We start from the raw sequence: 25,791 nt of genomic DNA on the forward strand, positions 1-25,791 counted from the left end.
GAGGTTTCACTCTATATTACAAATTGTGTGATGTGGAACACTAACATGGACACACATTGTTGAGCCACCACATGTCTCATTTACAACATGTGCTAAGTCTCCGCTGCTGTTTTGGTTAGCAACAGAGCTGCTACTGAACGTATTGATCATAGATTTTATTAGGGGAAAAAAATAGGTCACAACATAAATGGCATTCATTGTTTTACTGTAGTTGGTTGCACACGGTGATGCCGCAAACAACCAGACATCATCTGATAGTGTTTGCATCCCCCCTCTCTTTTTTTTCCCCACATTCTCCTGACACCCCAATCATCCCGCATCAACAGGCAGGTGAACCCGCCGCTTGCTTCATCTCTTTCTCTATTTCCTGCTTTCTTTCTTTCTACTTTTTTTTTTTCTCCCCCCACTCTGCTCTATTTCCATACGTGCGCTTGCACTCCCCTCGTGTCGGGGTAATTACCTGGCATTTGCATTGCAAAGTCGCCCGTGCCGCCCTCAGCTCCTCCGCAGGTGATTGAGCTTCATTTCCCCGCCAGATAAGAGAGCCAGGAAGAGGAAGAGAGGGAGTTTAAAAAAAGGAGAGATGTGGGATTGCAGCAGGGTGTGATGTTATTTTGGCTCGCAGTACATGCGCCAAAACAGCGTCCTGACTTCTCCGTCACTTGTTGAGCGTATAGGAGGAGGCATTCTGCGCCCACACATAAATAATCATCCATATTACTGTCATATCGCTGCTATTCAGCTTCCGCTTTAGCTGCTTTATGTGCTAAATGTTTAGTAGCCCTAATGATGAAATGAGCCTGAAGGCAACCGATGGGGTTGAGGAATGGAGAGTATGGCGGGGGAAATAACACCCTAAAATGTGGGTGGTCCTGGAAACACTGACGTACAAGCAGAGCTCGGTGGAAACTCACATTGTCCCAGATGACAACATAATTACGGTAAATCTTCATGGATCATCAATGTGATCTGGTGGAACAAGTTGGTCTTGGAGGTCATCAAGGAAGGCCAGCAGCAAGACCCTCAAGCCAGCCTCCCTCATGCTTAAATCATGGTTCAGCATGAATCTCATTGGATATAATAGTCTTCTTACTACTACTCCTCTCTGTTCTCCTGCTCCTCCCTGTCCTCCCCCCGCTCCTCTCCATTCTCTTGCTCTTCCTGCTCCTCTATGTCCTGCTCCTGCTTCTCTGTCCTCCTCTCACTCTTACACTTCTCCTTCTCAGGTTGCTCTCGTCAAGATTCTCCATTCACCAAACGCGGAGGAGGCGGCTCAAGACACATATGCTGCAGTCCTGATTGCTAATTGCTCACCAGACCTGAATGTGTTGAGTTTTGAACACCTGTGTGTTGTTGGTTGATACCACTTTGATGTCACATGAGAAGTGTGTGTAACAACAGAACATTGTATGTAGTGTTTTGACAAGTGAATGTGCAATTGACTGCAGAATGTATTGTAGGTTGAAGCTTTGAGCTTTTTACATGAGGTGTGTGTGCAACAACTGAGCAGTGTGTATAGTGTTTAGACAAGGTGATTTGCAATTGGCGTCAGAGTGTAAAGAAGGAAAGTCGGAGTGTGAGGGAGTCATAAGGGAGTTTGAAGTAGTGACAATTCGGGTCGAGCAATTTGTACATTAAGTTAAGGTTGTGCAAATTGTGCCAAAATTTAGATTTTTGTGTGTTAACAATCGTGAAAATCTGTAAGGTCAGAATTCCGGTTTCTGAAACAATCGAGGTAACATGTTTACATGCGTGGCGGACAGAGTTCCTCCCGTTTACATGCCCATTTGTGCTCGATTGGAATATTCCATTCAGGCCGTGACGCGCGTACAACGTAACTATGTAAATAACGTAATTTCTGCTTTTAACTTGCGTTCAATAAACATATTTATGTGAATCACCACGCTAAATAAAGTGGTCGATTTCCTCCTCGCTCCAAAAGCGTGGTTTTTTGCTGAAAGCGTCATGTCTATTGACACCTGCTGCCTTTCCTGGTTAATATGGACACAAACAACAAAGACGCATAAATTCTAAAAAAAATATGTAAAATGAGTTGAGTTAATGAGTTGAAGGTCATTTCCAAACAAATGTCTAAAATTTAAAAACATTCTAAACTTAGGGTAACAAATGGATACTGCTTTTAAATGGGTTAAAACACAATATTTAGTGTTTATGGTACACATAACATTGGAAAAGGTCATGCTATCAGTGTTGCAGCTTTGGCTAATGACAGTTTGTTTATGGTGCATACTGTTGATACAGTTCATGTATAGGACAGTGAGGGGTGTGGTTTTGGACAGCGGGTTGGTGGTGGTGATGCCTGAGGTGGTGGTGGTGGTGGGGGGGGGGGGGGATAATTGAGTAGCGTAATTAGGCCTCATTCAAATTTTGCTCCCAAGTTTTAAAACTACAAACTCTCCCTTTAACATTTTTTTTTTCCACACAATTTATGTTGTTACTTAATCCCGCTCATCCTATGGGGTATATGCCACGGAAGAGGCGAGACGTGATTTTGCACATCAGTTTGGTTCCGGTCCGGGTTGCGAACGCGCAACCGAGGAGCACAAAATCGGAAGCACAAGTATTTTTTACGCAGCCCACACGTCGCAAACCGAGCCGGAAACAAACTGATGTGCAAAAACAGTCCCGCCTCTTCCGTGGCATATAGCGTTTTACCACACATGTAGCGTGCATCCATCCATAACTAGCATCTGGTATTAATAATCATGTCTTGAAGCAAATGAATGAATTGATGAATTAAAACATGCGGTTTTAATATGGTACAAAGTGACAACATTGTCGTTATCTCCGATGGGATGGTTACAGGTTTTAATATGGCCGTCGGTGCGCATCATAGCAATGCTACAGTGAATTAAACATAACCAGCTAAATGGCTTGTTTACAGATGATTTACTGTATTTGCATTATTTGGAATCCCGCCGCCATTTATTTTGCATGCGCTTTAACAAGCTATTATTCCCCTTTCCGGATTAACGCCTCCGAAATGGCAAAAAAAAAAACAAAAAAAACAAAAGGCACAGCAGCAGGCCGCGCTCCAACCTGCGAAGAGGCCTCTGAGCGCCATCAAATGGCCCAAGTTCATTTGCATGCACGCCACCGCCAATATTTATTTAAATTTAATTTCATTCCCGCACGCGGTGTGGCGTAGGCTTTTGTGCCAGAGTCATATTAACCCCTTGACTAGTTATTATGCGTTGCACGGCGTAGCCCACGCGCCATGAATATTCATATTCGTGGCGGCTTCCACCAGCCGCCCTCCCTGCCGATGCCCTCCTCCTCACCCTCGTGCTGTGGTAGCTTGCGAGTGTACCACACCCAGCCATTTGTCTCTACTTCTCTCTACCTGCTTCACCTCGTTTGTGTTGGTGTCCGCTGAGGCTTGAGAACATGTCAGATAAGACTCAGATGCCGAGCAGGGAGTGCGCCCTGGCCGGACGACAGGAAAAAATGGCTGTAGCAGGTAATTGTCATGTGAAGGTGAGGTAGCGGTGGTGGTGATGGTGGACTTTGTTGCGCCTCAACTCTGGCAACATAACATGACCAGACACTCGACATGCTGCCATTATGTATTTCTATATAAACGACCTGTGAATTTTGGAAAATAATGCTGCCTTCATGTGGTATGTGTGGACGCACATTCACGTCCTATTTTCTACTGGACAACTGGGAATTTATTTTGATACCGGAGTTTCCGAGCTGAGAGAACTTTTCAAGTTTCACCATGGCAGAGAGTGCCGAAGCATTCGTGAATGGCAAGAAATATTAACACGTATGAAGGCATTAATGTCTGCTAACAGGTTAACACTCCTCACAAGGGTCTCGTGGGTGCTGGAGCCTATCCCAGCCGGTTTCTATAAAATCTAATCTGGAGTTATAATAGCTCATTAAGATTTTGTAAAATAAACAAAACAAGTTAAATAATCTGGTCACCCATCAGAAGAAGCTATGGTCAAGAAGTTTCGTGTTGTCATATTTGTTTGTAGTTATCTTTCCTACAATGTTACTGAAGTTAGTCATAGACTACTGCGCTTTTTGACTTAAAAATTCTGATTACATTCGAACAGTTGTCGAAATCCCCTGGACACAGCTATAGTATAACATCAATATTTAACGTTTGTGTATTGATTCTGTTCTGCAATACAATACAATACATTGCTATGGATATTTTGTCCAATTCTTAACAATATACACTGGAAAGCTATTTGTAATGTTATTATAGCAAACATGGGGTATTTTGTTGACTCTGATGCTCCTCGTCATCACCTATCTTTCTTGTTGCCAAAGTGCATCATGGGACGAAGGGTCCAGAGGGCCCATCTGGGCATTACGCGCATGAAGGCTCCGCCCCGTCATAAGTTCCTGCTCCGTCTGTCCAAGCAGCTCGGAGAGGCCGCGTGGCACAAATCTGTTCCACCCTCTTTTCACGGCAGGGGCGATTTGAGGAGCAGCTTAGTTTGTTCGAGTGTGACCCTAGTGGGAGTTGGGGAAGTGCATGTTTGCAAACATCGTCAATTATAGCTTTCTGTTCATGTCCACCCACCCCCCATCTTTAAAATAAACACCCCTTCTATTGAAGGTGCTCCTTGTTCTCCCCCTCCCTTCCTTGCCTCTCTACTGTCTTTGTAATGTACCCGCTGACCTTGGCGCGAACGATCCAGTGGCAGATTGCTACATGGTAGGGGCACACCAGCCATTATTTTCAGCCAGCGCGAGTCAGACTGCCAATATTTCTTACAAACAGGATAGTAGGGGCGGTGAGGCTCAAGCTGACCAATATCAATCTCACAGCTTCATGCTTCATCTTAACTCTTAAAGCAGATTCATCGTGCATTTCCAGAATGTCTTTTATGAACGTAATCATCCGTAGTATGTACAAACAATACATGAAAAGCAAGGCAGAGATTGGCTTGTCGGCAAAGATTTCAAAGCTGTTTGTGATTATAATGCCTTTGGACCGTTGTTCGTATTTTAAACCCGTATCCCACTGAGGGGTGAATGCTGGCGAAGGTAATGATTAGAGAATGTGCGCTCCCGTCAGGGATCGTTCAATGTTCGCAAAAGTTTTCAAAGTTACCTTGCGACAAGAAAAAACTTTAAACTCTAGGCAAACATTTGTCGAAATTGCAAAATTGAACAAACCATAACTTGAAATCATCATTCGTTAGCGTCACAAACGTTCACACATCAGTGGGATTCGGGCTTTAATCTTGAGTTCTGAAGTTGTCGAGGTTCGTTAACGAAATGCTGGAATGGAGTAATATTTTGATCGTTAAGCTATCCCTTATACAGTCTCCTAGAATCTCTTCTATAACTTTTAGAAAAATAAAATCTGAGGTCGCAAGTGTTGGATCTTCCTCACAGTCTCTTTTCAAGTCATAGGTATCTCATTTGTTTGAGGTAAGAGTTCTCATCCAATCATGCCTTTAAAGACCTGCTCTAACTGAAACGCTGGAGCTGAAACTGTCCAGAATTGTCCAAAATGTCTTGGCATGACAAATTTTAATTCAAGTGAACTAAAGGGTCCTCTGATTATCAATTTGTCTCCATAATGTATGTCCTTCAGGTTTTTTCCACTTGGTTTTAAGATGAACTGGCCTCTATTAATGTACCAACAGAATATTAGTGGAGTTTAATCAATCCCAATACGGAAGGGCATATATTCAATGAGGCCTTTCATTTATTGCTGACCTTTTGACCATTTGTATAGTGCTATTCTACCATAAAGATTCTCATAGGCGCTTCAACATCTCACCCTAACTAATACTAATGATGCAGCATTATCAGCATCTGGGGACTCGATATCTGGCACTTTGAAATGCTTTGAAATGGTCACAAGGACGACAGAGACAGTCACTCCAGCAACCAGGTCAATCTGCCCCATCATCATCATCCCCCCTCAAATTATATTTGGATTTGTATTGAACTGAATGCGTCACCATCTTGCTAGAGGAGGAACCGTGGGGTTGGTTGTCGATAATTATTGATTTGGCCGTCAAGGTATAGAACGCACTCTGATTCCAGCTCGAACAGCCAACTTTGAGCCCTTTCTGTGTGGAGTTTGTTTAATGGGGTTTCTCCACTTGCTTTGGTTTGCCGAGGTGCTGACAACTTGGATTTGGGTCTCCAGGGTTCCTGCCCACTGTTCCTCTGGTGTGGGATGAATAATGTACCCTTTTATACATGGGATGCCATAGCCTTTTTGGTCTCGTTTCATCTGTTCATTGACCGCTTGAACCTCCAACATATCTCTATGCTGCTGTGCTGGGGTGCAAGTGAGATTACTTTCGTGGTGGGCTTACAGAGTCAGTGGGTCTAGGCCAGGGGTCTCCAAGTTCGGTCCTTGAGAGCCCCTATCAAGCCCGTTTTCCATGTTTCTCTCCACTAACACACCTGTTTCATGATTGGGATTGTTATCAAGCTTCTGCAAAGCTTGCTGATTAGCTGATCATTAGATTCAGGTGTGCTATAGGGCGGAGACACGGAAAACAGGCTGAATAGGAGCTCTCGAGGACCGAAGTTGGCGACCCCTGGTCTAGGCTGTACTCGGAACTTTCCCCAGGCACTCTTGGAGACCAAACTGTCCCAGTAAATTAGCAACTTCTGTCTTGTTTCATTCAATAGGTTACCAAATTAGGTATGTAGCTCACTGTGCATGATTTATTGTGATACACCTTGGACCACATATATTGCAACCCTACTTATGGAACTTATGGAGAGTGGACAGGTCTTCTCTGTCAAGTAAAAACAAAAACCCCAAAAAACTTCACAAGACATAGAGTTTGACGAATGTGCCGCAACAGCGAGCCACAGCCACATTGTTTTGTTCATTTGGCTGTTAGCATTCTTGGACCACCTCCCCACCAGCCTTGCTTCCCCTCCCTTGTTACCCCTACTCCTCCTCACCCCCTTCCCCATCCTCCCATACAGCAGAGGGTAGTTGGCACCAGTATAAAGCTTCAGCCTTCTCCGACGACTCGTGCCTAGCTTGCTGCCAACCTGTGTGAAGCTGGGAAGAGGAGTGGTGAGAGTGAGGGAAGAGGAAGAGCAAAGAGGGAATGGATTTTTTTTTTTTTTTTGGAAGGGAACAAAACGAGCAGCCTGGAAATCGACCTTGCCGTCACAGGTTTTGGCATCCAGAGACAGCGTCCCTTCCATGATTAGCTGTCTGGACTTCACATTTTGGTGAGAACGACGAGGGCCACAGGTAAAACCGGAGGCTAATAAAGGCCAAATGCCCACTAAAACTAATCAAACTGGACTTTATTATAACCTCACAAAAACGATACTGTTGATTGTTTGCCCTGGACCGCCGGTGAGCAGCTGATGTTTTGTTTCGGCAAAATCACCTGTTTAATGGCAACAAAAGATGACCCGCCGCGAGTCCCACGAGTGTTGGACATCCTTGAAAACAAAAGCACGGAAAGGAAATGTCCAATTTCAAGTTATAACAATTCCTTTCTGAGCTTGTTTTTTAAATGTCTTTTTGTGTTAGTTGGTGAACTTGTTGAGGGGTTGTGGATAGTTTGGGGAGGAGGGAGGTTTGGGAGTTATGCTGGTGGAAGCCTGGCACAGCCTGGATCTCAGCCAACTGCTTTTTTTCGGGGGAGCAGGGAACACACCCACAGCAAAAGCTGGTGTAGGAACAATCAGATTGTGTGCTTGTGTTGGGTGAAAAAGCATAAGGCATGATGGGAAAGCCAAGTGAAGATGGTGAGCAGCTAACAGAAGCTTGTTTGGGTATTTGTTTGTTTGCTACCTTCACCATGAACAAAAAGCGGATGGCAAAGAATTGTGTTATTCAAAAGCTTGTGTGTTGTGCGGTAGTTATTGATTTCTTAATTGGCATCACTGCCACCTATACGACTGGAGGGGAATTGTGTCACAGACACTGGGGTATTTTTCAATCAAATGAGCTATGCCATAGCAGGGTCTCATTTTTTTTTTTTTGTGAAGGTTTCACTTCCCACTTGTATTTTTACAAACAGACCTGTTTCCATATAAAATACAGGAGGTACATATATGTGCGCTTACCTCGTATCCGTATGTCCAAATTTGGCCAATTTAATATTTTCATTGAAATATATCTGTTTATAAAAATATAAGTGGGTTTTCGTGAAGTTACTATGCACAAATAATATAATATAATATAATATAATATAATATAATATACAGGAAGTATATCACTTTGGGGCAGTGAAACAATTGTGTAACCAACATGCTGTTTTTTGGGAATTTTTCTGAAGATGGTTTCCTCCAGTGATTTTCTGAAAACGCCGAAGATCACAACACCAATACAGTGCCTGTTCTGTGTGGTCCAGCATTTACAGTATTTTACCTAAAATGAGCCCCAACTCTACAATACTGTACATTGTCATAGTCTCCTTGAACAAATAAACTCGCCCCCGTTTTCTCATCAGGACAAAAAGGTTACCAATCATTATCTCAATTTACAGACATTAACAACAACTGTTGCATCTTCTTTGCCATTTAGTCTCTTTGTTGCTTTGTCAGGCCGATCTGTCCTCTTCCCACTTGTTGTCGTCGTCCTCCACCTCCACTTCCAACACCACACTTGTTTCCCTCATTGTTCTCGAGCTTACTTTTTCGGCATATTTAGCACACTTTTGTTTTTTGTTTTTTTGTTTTTTTCTTCAATCACTTTTGACCAAAATATAGTTGTAGTAGGGGGAGAATTTCTTCTTTTCTCTACCATCTATAAGTATTTTACTCTGTGAGTAATGTGGCAAGCACATTAACAAATGCACTTGCTGCTTGGCTGAAGCTGACAGAGCACTTCCATAGCCTGGCAGCGCTGCTGTGAAGGCAGGGAGGACTGCCTGTGGGCCGCAGGTGACATTTTAAGAGTTTCTTATGCTTGTTGTCTTTTAAAAGTCTTGAACGTATACTTTTGCAGGTGGTTTGCAATGCACTATACACTTTAGATTCCACACACCATGTTAGTATTTGGTAGTAGCAAAATGTAGTGTCGACTGAGGTGAAATATGGTATGCTACTTGGCTACAACTTAGAAGAGGTGCTTGGTGATAACTAGTAACTACTGCTGGTCACCTCAGCTGTCATTCAGGCCCACCAGTGAAATAGTATAGCATAATAATATACATATTTTCCAAGTTATTTTTTTAGCAATACATTTTCTTTATTGTTCTTGACTTAAATAAAAGTGGGTCGTGACTTGGTGACAATAGGAACATATGGGTCCCAGGGTGACAACAGGCAGCTGAGAACCACTGTAAACATGTCTGCCAGGAGTAGACGCACATTAATGTCTCAAGCACCTATGCCTGGAAAGACGTCTGCCATTTTTATAAAATGCTGCCATTTTGTAAACTGGCAATACCCAGTTTTTGTACCTCTCCACAGTAATTTTGTCGGGAAAAGGCGGGACATTCTGTACAATAATTCAAGCTGATTGGACGATGCGACATTCTACACGTTTGTTTTAACCAATCACAGCCACGGGTGAAAATTTTGTTTGTTCCTGTCGAAGTGGGGAAAAGCACAAACATCTTACCAGCTAGAAATGCACGAAGCACCCCTCGCTGCTCAACATTCAACAAGGAAACTGTCAGTAATTTTGCAAGAACAGAATTAATTGCAGCGTCCATGTTAGGTTGGTTTGTTAGCTCCAGCATCGGCGCTGGCTTCCTGGTTTCGTCAACAGTTGCATATCCCGCCCCCAAACACAATGTCACTCTGTGACTGGTGGTTCGGGAACGGCGGTCATTAGCGAGAGTGGTACAAGATTCTCCGGAGTTACTGAACTCACAAATACCTGCGAGAATTCATCTTGCGAGAGCAAGGTTAGCCATTTTGGGTCATTCGGCCATTCCCAGGAGGCCTTCATAGATGACCTTGTTGTAAAGATGTATCTGATTGCTAGACAAAGGAAATGCTGTAGTGCCAGGATATGGGTGTGATTAGGGGATTTTACGATTAACCGTGGTTCTTAAACATTCGGGTTGTATAACTGCAGCCGTTCAACAGCACTGGTTATTTCCGCTCACAACAGGCCGTCAGTTTAAACTCGTGTGCGGCACAAAATGCGCCATGCGGCATAGGTTATAGCTCTTCTGTTTCCACACAGCCCGCACAACACAGGGCTCAGTCTGGATGGGCCATAGGACGAGACTTTTAAAGCCGCGGGCCTGCCATCTTGGGTCTTCCAACAAATGTATCTTAGAATACGAAATTGGCTGTATAATGCCTACATGTTGTAACACGTGGTGGCTGATCAGGCATTGACGGTGCGGCTGGATAGCAAAAACTGGAGAGCAACAAAGGAACTGGAAGTCCACAAGCTTACTTTATTAAAAGGAAACAAAAAAATGGTGGGCTTTTCGGCGCTACCACGCGTCACGATAAGTGTACATACACATTCACGGCGTCAAAGACATTGATGGCCAAAACAAAAAGTGCTGCATAGGAGCAAAACAAAAACAAGGAGGCGCCACCCTGTGGCGCGGTGCCCACTGATTGTTGCAATGTGCAGCGGTAAACTGCACAAGTCGCCAGTTTAAAGGCTGTGGACGAACATTTCACCTGTAAATATGATTGATAGTTATAGAAAATGGATGGATATTTTCGCTTTGTTCAAATAAACTTAAAGTTAAAGCCAATATTTAATTGTTTTACTGATTTGTGTGCTGTATTTGTTTTAAAAGGCAGCAACTTTTTATTTTCAGTTACTTATTAAAAAAAAATAAAAATCAAACCGTGCTGATGTGATTTTTTTTTCTTTTCTTTTTTTTTTTTGTCTGTAAGGATAATCATAAAACCACGTTTTTTTTTCCTCAGACAATAATCGTACACCAAAATCTGAAACGTTGCTCCCCTAGGCGGCAATATTCCACCTCCCTGGGTTCTATGCTCTGATTGTGTAAAACAATAAAATGAATTTTAAAAACACCTCTAAAATGTAAAATAATTATCCCCTTGAAGTGATGCCGTCAGGCTCCATCATGATGCATTGCCCTTTGAGTGGGGGGGAAAAAAAAGTTTATCATGATGAGTGTGGATGGTTGTTCGTCTCTGTTTGTCCTGCGATTGGCTGGCAACCAGTTCAGGGTGTACCCCGCCTACTGCAAAAAACAGCTGGGATAGGCTCCAGCACCCCCCTCAACCCTTGTGAGGAATAAGCGGTCAAGAAAAGGGATGGATGGATGAGAGGATGAGAGGATGAGACAAGACAAGACAGATGAGTGTCAGAATTTTTTTTAACTTGACCAAAAAAATGAATTAAGTTTAGAGTAATCTCTTTATCTGAAATGTCGTCCAGGTAAGCACAGGTCTTTGGCCTGCTGTAAAAGGATAAAAACATCCAGGAAATGATATTTCTCATTCAACTTTGTATTCAGGTCATTGTCACACCTCACATCTCTCTAAACAGCTCGAGAGCTGTCTGACATTGACCTCTGAGCAAGCATCCATTATTGCTGTGTGCCTAAGCTCTTAGTGTACCCATTGGCCTGTTTAGCTGTGGACTAATATTAGTGGTTGATGTACCAACCAGCCTTGCTTAGCAGAGATTTGCACGCTAAGTCACCTCAGTCTTCTTAGCGAAGTCTAATCCCCCTCGCACATCTGTGGGCTGCGCCGACATCACATGCACTCCTACTTTGCACACGCTGACTTCCTTTTTAGCGTGCTAATTCCATGTAGCACCATTAGAAGTTCAAGTGCCAGTCATGTGCCACCCTTCAGAGCACTCTACATTTATTTATTTATTTTTACAATTTCATCACTACTTTATGTACAAACAAATCCTGATCACTTGAACTGTATTTTCAGAATGTATTTTTAGTTCTTCATCTAATTATCTTTGTTCTGAACTCAAGACCCCACTTAAAAGGTTTGTGAAAATATCTTTTCTCCTTGAAAAATTCTCCAAGAACTCTATTTTAAATCCTTCAATCCAAAGCGTAATATGCTACCAAAAATCCTTGTTTTGGTGTAAACTTCCTACAAAGCAGCTCCAGTTGGGGGAAACGTGTAATAATTGGCTTTAGATTTGTGTCCTCCTTAATTGGGTCAGGTGTCAGATGTCGCTTATCTTGAGTTCTAAATTCTTCGTGTTACCATTCTTTTTTCCTTTTTCCAAAAATATGATACTTCCTGATATTTGCTTCATAAGGTGGCCTCTGCAGCCCACATCATAGCCTACTGTTGGGTTTTCAGCTTCGCTCGCACTGCACAAAAATAACTTCAAAGACTTAAATTAATGGCTCACTACTCGAAAATGCAGATTTTCAAATATAAACGGGCAAGAATTTTCAAGTCAGGTAGTTCAAGTCCAAGTCAAGTTGTGTCTCATGAATACCGACGTCACAGAATCGTAGATATAAACAAGCAAGTCCAAAGTGCAGAACTGGCAACTCGGGTCAAATCAGTTTAATTGCTCACCTATCTTTTTTTTCACACTTGTTTTCCAACACAGACAAGCATGCAGTCAACCAGAACACCACCATGGAGCCTTTTCCAGACGGCATGGGGATGATCATGTTCGGTAAATGGTTCAATCACAGTTTTATACGGTCGGTAATCGCCTCGGGAATGAATGTTGTCTCAGCAATAGCGATGTTTATGTGCAGGTATGGGTTGTTTCTGGGGCGCCGAGAAGCTTTTCTGGAAAGTTTCCGGGGTCTTCTCCACCCAGGTGGGCTTTGCCGGGGGCTTTACGCCCAACCCCACCTACAAAGAGGTCTGCTCAGGTATTGAACTTAACCCTTGTCTTTTTTTTGCTACTGATTCATTTTAAACTCAATTCCTTCTTCGGAGTGCACTGGTGAGACACCTTACTGCTTTTTGAGCTGCCCTTGAGTACGGATGCACCAGAAAAAGTACCACAGTCGCGCTCATTATAGCGCTCGCGTCGTCTCTCTGCCTTGCCTTCATCTGCAGGCAAACTCAGAATGCACTGCTCCAGATGGGCTGCATATACCAATTCCTCCCCCACCCACCTCCTCCTTCTACCATCCCCACCCACCCATGACCTACTTGTAGGGATTGGGCTGCGTTCTGTGCTGTACTGCGGCGTTTCTCGGCAGAGGTTACCGCATATGAAGCGCCATCAGTGGGCTCCGTTCCCCGAGACTGTGATTTGGCACGCGCTTGAATCTCAAAGCACTCAAACATCGCGGTTACCTGCGTGCATGTGTGCGTGTGTGTGTTGGGGTGTCTGTTTCCTCATCAACATTCTAATAGATCCATGTAGGGCATTGATATATAATTCAAATGAAGATGTCTGGCTCTGTTTGGTGCGCTTTAATTATGAACTCGTGCTTTCCGAAAAGGCGCTTAGAGAACGAATGTGGCGCACCGATGGGGGGCGAAGCAGGATCGGACACGGAAAGGACGAAGAAGACGCTTTGGGCTTTGGCTGGCAGACATTCTGAGCAAAAGCCCTTCAAGGGATTGTGCATCAGCTATAGGATGGAGCCGGATGACAGCTAGAGCTTGAGGGGGAGGCAGGGAATAAACTTTCTGACGGGAAAGAACATCCAAGAGAAAGAATGGCTAGGAGAAGGTGCAGGCGTCGCTCCAGTGGCCGTGACGGAGCGGAACGTCGGCCACGGCATCGCGGTGAAGAGCTGTCAACACAACAGGGTCGGAACGGTCAAAGAGACAGACAGACAGGACTGATGGAAGCTACATAAGGATTAAAGGGCAGACTGGAAAGTGGTAATGTGACAAAAGAGGTTAAATCGTAGTCATGGAATGCATTACTTATTCGGTGCCTGAATACCAGGCAGTGCAAGGCAACGTTGGAATCTTAGGCGTCTTTAACAAGACCAAAAACTCAACTATTACCAATCAACACAAAATTGGTTGGACATGTCTATAATTCATTTCATTTTTGAAAAAGTTTTCCGATCAGTCAGTTTCGGTTTCTGGATCATAACAGGACACACCTAAAAGAACCCATGCTGGAAATTAAACCACGGGATTTTGGTTTGAAGCAAGGCTGTTGTCAAGTCTCCCTTTATCAAGTCCAAGCCAAGTCTGAGACACAAAAGTCCACAAGGTGTGCATCCCAAGTCAAGTCCGAATCACAAAGGTCCGATTGAAATCAGAGTCCACAAGGTCCGAGTCCAAGTCAAGTACGAATCACAAAGGTCCAAGTCCAGATGAGATCAAGAGTAAACATTAAGATTTTTTTTCGGCTAAAAAATTAGAGAAACTGTATTATGAAACCGGGAGCCATGTTATTTTTGTTCCCTAATATAAATACAAAAACGTGAAGACACATAACTTGCCTTTTAAACAAACGGTACCGGTGGGCGGCAGCTTACCTCTTTTTGTGGTGTTCTGCAAGTGTCAAACTAAGTTCAGCGTGGTGCTGTGTGTGTCTGAAATTGTCTTCTTACAGAAGCTGCAGGCTGCCTCATGTTGTATTTTTGTTTTGTTTTTTTGAAGTGACTAATGACAATTCACGATGGTTGATAAAACTAAATTTTATAACCCCGCTGTTGGCTGACTTGACTGAAAGAAAAAGACTGCGTGCTTTGACGCTCATGGTCAGGTTAACCAATCAGATAGCTTGCTGCCAGGTAGCCATGGTTACCGCCATGGATTTCGACAATATGAAAAACTTTATTTCAAGATTCTTTTGAAGGAAAACATTAATTTTCAGGAATAAAAAGATAGTTGGTCCGGTCGATGTTAGTGTCCGAGACAAATCTGAGTCAAATACCAAGAAGTTCTCTGGACTTGAGTGCCGACACTGCTCAGATCAATTCCAATGGCTCGTAGTTAGTTGGACAAACTCCTCCCAGGGAATTGGCCCATTTGAGCCCCAGTTGGAAGTCAGATGAATAAATCACCTTTCTGAGGGCCTCGGCGTTCCCAAGATCTCACCAACATTATTATTATAATTAGTTATAATAATCTGAAATTCAAATCTTGCTCTCGTGTTGTCACATTTTGAAAGTAACTAGCACAAAACTGAGTACAGTTGGGAATGCGCGTTAAGAATATGAAGGCGTCTGAATTGAGATTGAGACCACGTTTGCGCTCACAGCTCCTACAGAGTTGAGAAAAAAAAAAAAGCAAGCAGGTAAAGACTGTTCGATAGTTTGAAGGCGGATAAAAAAAAAAAAGTTTTGACTGCAGGGGGTTGAGAGGACAGGATACTTTGTCAAAGTCACAGTGGCATCCATCCCGACGCGTGGCTCCCTCAAGGCGTTTTTCGCACCTGCCTTGTACAGTTGGCTCGGATTGAACGCTTCATTTAGCCCCTCGGTATAGTTTGTTTGGACAGGTGTGAATGCAGCGATCACACACGGCCGATCAAAACAACCCGATGAAACCATGTTGAAGAGAGATGTTGGTGGTGACAAAAAGTCAAATGTTGGCAGTGGCAGCCAGCTTTGGATGTGATGTGTACATTTTACGAGCAGAATCCACATATGGGAACAATCGGACGAATTTGTGCCTTTCACTACCGATCAAAATCAAAGGTCTCAATTATAAGCTAAAATTGCGTAACGAACGGTCTGATATCTGATTATGGTTTGTCTCTAAAACGGTGTGCAGTGTGTTAAGTGTAATTTTTCCTCTTTCAATAACAGCAGGTTGCACATATACCGACAGTCGGATAAATTTGATGAGTTTCATAAATTTTCTCCACCTTTCCGATTCGCAGAATGTCTCTGAAAGATTATCCTGCGCCATTATCTTGTGGTGTGCAATTTGTTAAAAGTGATGGTGCGGTGTGTGTGTGAAGTGATCAAATTCAACGAAGGCCCTATTATCGGATGCCTCTTGATAGATTGTCCGGAGCGATTATCCTGTGGTGAATGGTGTGTTAAAAGTGATTGTTAATTATTATTATTATTTTTATTATTTTTATTTATTTTTTAATTTCTTCTCAACCTGCTCAGGACACAGTCAGAACGACACGCGCTAAATCTTATTTGTCGCTGGTGGTGGCGCTGCGGACAAAGACAGACATCCAGCAAATCATATTTGTCATTTGTTGACGCTTACCCTGGCGGGGGCGCAAAATGTGCCGGGCAGCTTGCCAGGCCTATAAAGCACTGGGGGAAACCATTGGAGATGCAATTGGCAATGAAGATCAGTGTGTAGTGTACGTCGTGTTGGTCATCTAGAATATACCACACATTGAGAAGTGCAACACTTGTTTCATTACTCGACAACTAATCGATTTGCAAATTTAAAAAAAAAGAAGTTATTTTGATAACTGATTATTCATTTCGAGACCTGGCTTGATTAATTTAAAATTGTCTAAATCTTCAGCCTCTCAACAATAAATATATTCTGATTCCCGTAGTAATCCATGAAAGTATATTATCTTTGTGTTGAATCAAAATAAAACATTTGCATACATTTGCTTTTGCTCTGGAAAACAATTACAACATTTTTGCTTATTTTCTGGCATGTTACCGACCAATCTGCAGCATATTCGCTCATACATTGTTTTACATCGTCAATGTGAAATACATTAATGAATCACCAAAACAATTGACAGATAATCAACTATTAAAATAATTGTTAGTTGCAGCTTTAAATTTGTGTCCTGTCCTGCAGGTCTTACTGGACACACTGAAGTGGTGAGGGTGGTTTTCTCTCCCAAAGACATAAGCCTGGAGGAGCTGCTGAAACTCTTCTGGGAGAACCACGATCCGACACAAGGTAGTTGCGCTCACACGCACACCCAAAAAAATCGTCGCGCAGCAAACTAGAGGCATCCCGAAGGGGACAAGAGAAGGGTGTATTGGAGCAGAAGGATTCTGCCCAGACGTGTACGTCGTGGTTGGGGGAGGTCTCAAGGGTGGAAGTCAATGGCGGATGGTGTTAATGTGTCTGACATCCAGCCATCCATGGAGAGACATGCCAACCCAAAATACAGCCGCATGTTGGCAGTCTGTTTCCTGTGTGCGCTATAAGCTCACAAATTGTACATTTCACTTCGTGAGTCACTATTTAAAAAAAAATAATATATATATATATATATATATATATATATATATATCGTACCTTGACTGACAATTCATTTTGCGACCAAGATTATCCCCATTGAAATGAACTGAAATTGCCTTGAATCTACTCCAGCCTCCAGAAACCCACCAAACATTTGTAATTGTTTTTAATAAATAAAACAAGCTAGAAGCTTGCTGATAATTTTGTCACCAACTAAAGTGCAAAAATCGACCAAGCAATGACTCATCAAAAAGTTGAAAGGTAGGGTGCTGTGGCGTATATAATTTAATGGAAATGCCATTAATTCGTTCCAGCCACCCAGAAGAAAAACAAACAAATCAGATTTTTTCGGAATGTGTACGTTCATCAGTACGGCACTAATTTTAGTCATTCTACGCAAGGACAACGAATATGATGTTGCTAAAAACATATGTGTTCAATCCACTGCCTAAAGTTTAAAGCACCACAACAAAGTTTAAAGCACCACAACATATTAGATGAGTGTCATTACAAAAAAACTAAAGAAAAAGAACTAATGGAGTTAACCCTCGCAAGTTGTTGGGTGACTTTTTAAATTTGGTTGAAAACTCCGCAATTTCTTCATCTCTTTGTGAATCTCTCGTTTGGCCTGCTCACTGGAGGAGGTGATGTAAGAACGTTAATGCACCGGGAGGGCGCTGGATGTGGAAGAGGAGGCAGCAAGAGGATAGGCAAAGAGCTACTCTGCTCACTCACATGGAATGGAAAGGCAAAAAGGGGGTGGGGGGTATGACAAGTTGGGAGGAAGAGAATCAAAGATTTATAGGCCTGCTTGTCACCACCGTGCGCACGCACGCACACACACACACACACACACACCCCATGTACTCAGTGATATTACTTTAGTTCATACCGTCATGTTTTGCATCCGTCATGATTGCACTTATATATTCAGCGTGACCCAAATACAGCGCCACATCAACTATTGAACGCCTTCAAGCTGATACAGTTCGACCAAATTGTTTTCAGTAAATTGATATTTTTTAGGTCAGTATTTTAGCTTTTTTGCTTGGCATTTTGCAGTCCTTTGGAAAGCTTCGTTTTCTAAAGCATCGCATGTACAATTAATAAATATTTTGCAATGATGACAGTTCACAATTGATATCATTGAGAAATTTGGAAGCTGGTGTCAATGACGACACTGTCACAGTGACATTCATAAGCTCGGCATGGCATCGAAAGTGAGGATGAAAAGGGGCGGAAATGAAGGGGTCGTCAAGGTCATCCGAAAGCAGCGGAGCTCCACTGGAGCTGTGGGTCGTGTTGTGTGTCAGCACCATGGGCAAAGACGCACCAAGGGGGCCGTGCCGAGTAGTCATGCGTTTCCCCTGACTCACAGCCCTGTCTTCCTCTCATGTTTTATTTACGACCCAGCACCGTTTGTTGTCTTCGCACTCCAAGCCAGAGTTAAGCACACCTTCCAAAATAAGCGCCCATTTTTATATATTCTTTGACTTTCCAAGTGTAACTCTGTGCCGTTGCGGCCCCACATCCACCCAGCCCACCACCACCCGCCTTCACCGATTCGAGGTTCACGTGCAGCCCCATAAAAAAAATTAAAAAAAACTGCTCTGATTTGACAAATGTGGCGTGATGTGGCCCGCTGGCTGTGCCTTCACGCGTGCTTAAGCTCCAATTTATTCCGTCCACCTTACAGTGATGCACTCGGAAGAGAATGGCGGAGTGGAGGAAGTTCATCACTTATATATAAAAAGACAGGTGCTTGTGATATTTTGGGGCGGGGGGGCTGCATTTCTGAGGGGGTCCACCATTTTTCGCACTTTGTTGGCGGCGGCTGTCACGTATGGATGCATGTTACGCCTGTTTCGAGATGTGCGCCGCTCCGCTTTGCCTCAGTTCAAAGGGGTTTAGTCCCGACAACGTGATGTCGGGGCTCGCGTCGGCTCCGCCAATCCCGGCCCGGATAGCAACATTAGCAGCCAATCAGAAACTCCCAGCAGCCTTTGCCGTGTGCCCTCTTTCCATAATCAGCAACTCTAGTCACAATCTGCCGGCTTCTCTGGGATGTTGCATAAAGACGACCCCCCCGCCCCCGCCCACATCCTACTTCCACCCCCCACCCCCCAAAAAATTCAAAGCCCCCTTATGTCTTGTGTTATGACGACTCTTCAATAATGCAGCCTCACACATGAGCGCACGGTGACAAACTCACAAAAGTGACATCGGCGTGTCAAAGTGCAACGGCGGCGAGGCAGGAAACGCGGTTTGATATTTACGACGATACGCCTAATACGCACAAGGCTCCCAACTTATTCCCACTTTAATTGCTCACAGTTCATCGGAAGGCCTTGATTTTGTTTTCCCCTACGGAACGTCTTTTCGAGCTGCTCCAACATATCGCATCCCCCCTTTTGCGTTAAGCTCCTCAATCAGCTTATTATTCCCTAACCCAACCAAACGTGTTCCAATTCTACGTTTCTTTTTTTTTTTTTTTTTTAACGTATGCCTCCATTCCCATTGCAACCTATCCTCGCTTCTATCCTCACCCGTCTCACCTGCCCCTTTCCTTGTTTGCGGCGGGCCCACAAGGCAAGCGACTGAGCGAACGTGCGGGCCCGTCAGCACATCCGCAGAGCAGCGCAGTGAGTCGACGGCTCCCCGAGGCCATCCGCTCACCACATAAACACTCTCGCATCCCCTCGCTCTTCTTTTATCTCTTAGTCACTCTCTCCTCCCAGCTCCTCATCCAAACCCCCCCACAACATCATCCCTGGCCTTCCTCGGCTCCCCTCCTCCACACCCGCCGCTGTTCATCTTAACAACCAAGGCCTTTACCCCACTCCTCCTCTTTGTCTCTTTTCCTTCTTCTTCCCTCCATCTTCCTCTTTTTTTTGAGGCCATGTACTATTTATGATCTAACTTAGTGATGCTGCGTCAGTGAACGTGCATCGCCCTTCTTTATCTTTGATAGTGTGTGCACATATATGAACACTTAGGCCGATAAATAAAAGAATATGGGTATGTTTAGACAAGAGAGTTTTCTTTCTTCACGCTTTTGAGTTGCTGTGGCTAATATTTTTGGTACAAAAACATTGGGAAACGCTTAGGGGGTGATTTACTTCAGGTTTGCACATGCAAAACCAGGCGCAAACTTAATTGCTCACTCAAATATATGCGGACCAATTTGGCAAATGAAGGATTGGCATGTTTGTTTTGCACGTTTGAATGAGCTGAAGGCTGGCTTGGAGCCAATCACAAGAAGGTGTCATCATATCACCAAAGACAAAACTACTTCTACACTGCATTTTCTTACTCGTGGGTTATTTCATTTCAGCCCACTATGGATGGATAACAATTGGTGCTGGCCTCTCCCAGTGCACTTTTACAGATGTGTTGTCCCATTGTTTAATCACAGTATTTCACATGATGGCCAGACACATCCAATTCTCGTACACACTGGATGAATTAAAACTTTCATTTGGTTGCTGGATTTTCCCCAAAATTAATTGCTTTATCAATATCATAGATAGGTTTTTGTGTGAAATGTCCTGTAGGAGTTTTGGTTAAAAAAAAAACCGAAAGACAAGGTTCTTCGTGAATAATGCATGAACCCCAGTGAAAATTTTAGACTTATGTACAAGGGGGCATCATCAGGATGTCCGCAGATGCTTAAAATTTAGAATTTCCAAAATAAAGGCCGTAATTAATCTTAAATCTACTGTTCAAAGGTCACACAACATTGCCCAATAGTTTTGAAACAGCAACACAAAATAATTTGTTTGAATAAATTGCTACGTGCAAGCTACAATCCCAGTAGAGATGTTTCATGTTGATGTGATGTTATACAAAAATATATATATTTTTTGTTTTAAGTATTGTAATGTGATTTCACGTTATTTATTTGGATTCAGAATAGAAGCCAATCAGTCCATCTGCTAAGTCATACTGGTGGTCGTTGGTCCCGGACAAATGAGCATGAATATTCCACAATAATCATATCTTCAACCCCAGCTGGCTGCGACACACGCCAATTCCCTTTTGGGGGTACTCCCGTGTCGCCCTGAGTCACCACATTGCCTCAATTTAGGGGATTCTTCCCCCACCTTCTGGGGGGAAAAAAAAGAAAAAGAAAACCCCACAGGAGCTCACCTTGAACTCTGACCCTGACCCTTGCCACCCCCACGCTGCCCCCCACATGGTATGCTCATTACCAGGTGTCACTTATTACACCCTGGCGCACGCTTGACGGCTGAAATTTATGGAGATTGCCCGGCATGTGTATGTGTGTATTGGGGGTGCACTTCTTTTTCGGGTCCTTTTGATTATGTTAAACTTATAAAGACGTCTGTTTGGATGTAGACAAACAGCAACAACCAAAAATACCTCATTAGAGCACCATTCATGCACCTTGCAGCAAAAAGTATATGTGAACAGTTCATGTGTTTTGATGAGACAATGGGGAAAAAAGGTCAAATTAACAATAACTGTTACAGCTTTTGCAGAGCGTCATACATCTGTGATTTTTATGCCCTTGAAGAAAACAGAAACATCACTGGCCTTGGTAGCTCCAGAACGAGTGATAATTATATCCCATCGGAATACATTAATACATTGGATTGTGTCCGCCGCAGATATATATATATATTTTTTTATTTTTATGCCATAATTGTGCTCAGAATCCAGATAGTGTGATTATTTGCAGGACAAAATATTTCATCATTAGATCTTACAATATCTGTACAGGGGGTCCTTGCATGATGTTCTAAACCATTTTGTGGCTCAGAACAATACGCAATATGTTGGTTTGCGCCCTTTCCAGTGTGCAAGCTAACCACAGTAATAAAGAAATTGTTCTTTTATTCTTATGGCTTACATTTTTTTGATGAGTCTATACAGGCCAGAAGTGTTGTGAAGCATTTACTGGAAACAAAATCCTGTAAAGTTCTGCACACCATTTTCATAGAAGAATTAATTTACATACTATTTTCAGTATACAAACTGTCTTGGCATGGACGAGTGGATGGATCTATTTAGTGATTCTTCTCGCGCTGCATAGCCGTCATTGGCAACATGCGTAACTCATTGCTTAAAATCTAGTTGTATCCCTCTGCGGTGTAAGGTGAAAATACATTGCATGTTTAGGATTTAGGTGGAAGGTACGGCTCTGCATCCTTGATCATTCAATCACAAATGATGATGTGTAGCCTAAAAGAAGTCTGAAAATTGTTTAATTTTTGTAAGAAAATACAGCATGTATTTTATGGATGGATGGATGGATGGATGGATGGATTGCTTTAGGGGTTTACTCCCTTCAAGTCTCTTCTGCAGCATTGAAAATGCATTCTCATTCTCTGTCAGGTTTGAGTCTGGAGATCGACTTGGCCAGTCTAACACCATCCACTTCTCGCTACGAAAATCCTGTATTATTTTGCGTCACGTTGGACTAATGATTAGCAAGTCCATCTCACAGGGGCACAAATTACACTCGAGATTCACTTTTTGAATTGAAATACTGTAATAAATGAACTTTTTTGCATTCTAATTTTTTGAAGTGCACCTGTATGTTCTTTGTGGGTATTGTACTGTTACATACCCGCAAAGATGTTAATACTGTGCCTTCATACACCTAAATCTTATCAATCTTTGCAAAACGACTTCTTCGATTATATAGTACAGCAACGTATCAAACATACCTCTAAAATATTGATTATTGCATAATTGTTCCAGCTTGACGTTGTCATGATATTTAACGTTATCATATTCTACCGCTCCGTGAGTTGTGCTTTATTGTTGTTGTTATTTGCAAAGCATGTTTCTGTGTGCTTATTTGGACTCATTTGAGTAGAGCAGGAATAATGTGCGAGATTGGATGTAGCTAAAAATAAAAAGCGAAAGGGTCACTGGGCTCTGACAGCATGCCCAGAACCATGAAGTCACGTTTGAGAGCCCCTGTTGTGGAAAATACACGCAAGCAACAGTAGTGATCATGATGTGGACGTACACTTCGCCCCCCCCCCCCCCCCCATCACACACACGCACACACCAGACGCCATTTCGCCATCCGAGCATCACGTTACTGTTTGGCTCTGACTGTTGTCACACATTCGCTCCCCTTAAAGAGAGGCTGCACGTGCAAGTGCGCATGAGTGTGTTTGTGTTTGTGTATGTGTGTGCATCCACGGGGGATGCTCTCACTATCCCAAACTCTGCCTCTGTCTCCAGTGCATCAGCGGCGGCTTACATAAGACGAGGGCAAAAATAGCAGCTGAGAAGAGAATAGCGAGAGAGAGAGAGAGAGAGAGAGGGCTGTGCTGGCACGCACACACAGTCGTAGTGGGACCGCAGGGCACGCCACAACCCGCTAGCACGAACGCACCATCATAAAAAGAAACAAAACAAAAAAAAGGCAGAAGGGAGGCTGCACTCATCGGCCATTTGTCCCCATCATTTATTTGGATTGCACCATAGTGCAAATGATGGTGGAATAGAATCAGCCTTTATTAGTCCCTCAATGGGGAAATTGCGGTTTTACAGCAGCAAAGTGGGCCGGAGCAGCGCACAAGGATAATATCAAAAAATAAAAAATGAATGTCTATATGTACGTTTACAACATCATGCAAGAGAATATGTATGAATATAAAAAATTGCCTAGCCATAGGGGACCAAAAGTAGATACAGTATACGGTTTGTATTGTGGAAACAGTTTTATTAAATCACATTTCGAAGAACATGCAAATTACCTATTAGTATGATCTCTTTGTTTATCATATCACATTCCTATAGTCTACTTTTATACTCAAGCACACTTTGTTTGACACACAGGTCTTTATCACTTTCTTGGCATGCGTCTCTAGTAAAGTTAACGCATTAGTTATCAGCAGCGCGAGACCTACGTGAATATACTTTTACGACGCCCCAAAATATTTATCAAAGTTTAGAGCACAAAAATACTTGGCACGGTTATGTCAAAAGAAATATGACAAAGAAATCAATAAAGGGAAATAATAAAGAACTAGTATAGCTCTTAGAACTGCTGCACATGCTTTTCACCCTCTGCAAAAAGTAGTTCAGAATGAAATAAACTATTATTAATTCAAAGACTGGATAAAAAAATAAATAAATAAATAAATTTAAAAAAAAAAAAGCAAAGAAAAAAAAGCAAAACATAAACAGAACACTATGTCAACACAACTGCTGAGCATTAGACTGTTGGGATTTGGTCCCGCTCCAACAATCATTGATCCTTGCAGGGCCTGGTTGTGACTCTTGTTACCACACTAAAATGTGACATCCAGCTTAGATTTTTCCAACAGGCCTCCTTTTGCTGTAATGTTTTACTAGAAAAATAATATTTCTTAAGTCCTACTTTCAGCGGATACCCCAAGTTACCGTAGTCTCCCTGGGTAAGATGGATCAAATTGATTTTGACCCATTTCAACCAAAAATATATTTATCAAGTGCCATGCAATCTTAGGCCACCATTAGATTTGTTATTTAGGCAATTATCTAGCTACCATAAATATCTAGAATGTCACCCAAAAAGCCTGAGGATATTGACTAAGGTAGAACAAAAAATTTGCAACCTCTGACTGTGACTGCCCACTACTGTCATGACCCCTGTTTGTAGACTTTTGCATTGTTTTGAGTACAGTATATTTAGGACCTGTCTACACGGAAGCCAGCCGGGTTCGTTCTTCAAACAAATCTTGTTCAGACAAAACTGTCTCAAGACATGCGAGTGCCCAAAAGAGGATGCCTGGGACGTTTAATGGCTGAAATGTAGATGCAAAGTCTGGAGTGGCGCTGTAGCGAGTTAACGGAAAAGCATAGAAGAAGAATCAGCTACGAAGACGAACCACTGATGTGAATAGCCGATAGGCCAAGACTTTTGAAGCCGCGAGGCCGCCATATTACTCCTCCCAAGAAACGTTTCTCGGCATACGATTCCGCGTTTTGATATCTTTCCACTCTGGAGCCCGGTTTCAAATGTGTTCGGTTTCAAGCTCCGAAACCGAGCTGCTGTGTGGACGAACTGCCCAAACGGTAAGAAACTTGTGCGGATACATTGAAACGGGCTTTCGTGTGAACGGGTCTTTAGTTTAGTTTCATGTTATGTGCTTTTTCTTGTTTCACTTAGGTAACACAGTGAGCAAGTACACCTGGGAGCGATTGCCAATCAGCCAATCTTGGAGGTGCATACCTGGGAGTGATTGGTAATCAGCTCCCAGTGTTAGGCGTAGTGTTTGTTAGGCATGCTTACTGCTGCCTTCCATCAATGTGGTTTAAGTTGTTTACGGACACCCTAGTTGGAGTTTGCAAACATCGTATGTATATAAATATAAATATAACACAACTCTGGTTTGGGAAACATTGCCAGTGCTAATGCTAGCAGTCAATGTGAAATCCCATTGACATGCTAATAGAAAATGTGCATTGAGGTCAGGAAGTGATTTTCTTCTAATAATGAATATTCACACACAATTGCTGTAGGAACACATACAAACAGGTAATATAACAATTATCAGGCATATATTCTTAGTAATCTGTGAAAAACGAGTTATACGTTCAATTGCAACTTTCTTCTTCTACTATTAATGTAAGATATGCACGCCATGCATGTATGGCACCACATTGCCCCAAAGAGGCCAAGGCACACACAGTGGGAATTTATTTCTATTTCTTGTTTTTTAATTGCTATTATTTTGTTATATTATATTGTTACTATTTTATTTTGAGGTTGTTCTTCCAAGTTCTATTTAAAGTCGAGTTTGGGTTGTTTTGGTAATTTAATTATCCTGTATGCTCTGTTTC

General features: G+C 42.8%; 1 protein-coding gene across 4 annotated transcripts in view; it reads left to right on the forward strand.

Annotated features, from left to right (window-relative positions):
* The window catches only part of msrab (methionine sulfoxide reductase Ab), a 65,710-nt gene that overhangs the window by 17,241 nt on the left and 22,678 nt on the right, over window positions 1-25,791 (forward strand). For 2 of the 4 annotated variants that reach the window (XM_077539238.1, XM_077539239.1), the window contains exons 4-6: window positions 12,476-12,544; window positions 12,630-12,749; window positions 16,588-16,692. In XM_077539238.1, coding sequence (XP_077395364.1) covers window positions 12,476-12,544; window positions 12,630-12,749; window positions 16,588-16,692 — 294 coding nt within the window. Of the gene's footprint in view, window positions 1-3,342; window positions 3,482-6,971; window positions 7,226-12,475; window positions 12,545-12,629; window positions 12,750-16,587; window positions 16,693-25,791 lie in introns of those variants that run through there. The other 2 variants (XM_077539240.1, XM_077539241.1) reach the window with 2 other exon arrangements.

Source organism: Festucalex cinctus, chromosome 12 (genome assembly GCF_051991245.1).
Source record: "Festucalex cinctus isolate MCC-2025b chromosome 12, RoL_Fcin_1.0, whole genome shotgun sequence".
NCBI classification, from domain to species: domain Eukaryota; kingdom Metazoa; phylum Chordata; class Actinopteri; order Syngnathiformes; family Syngnathidae; genus Festucalex; species Festucalex cinctus.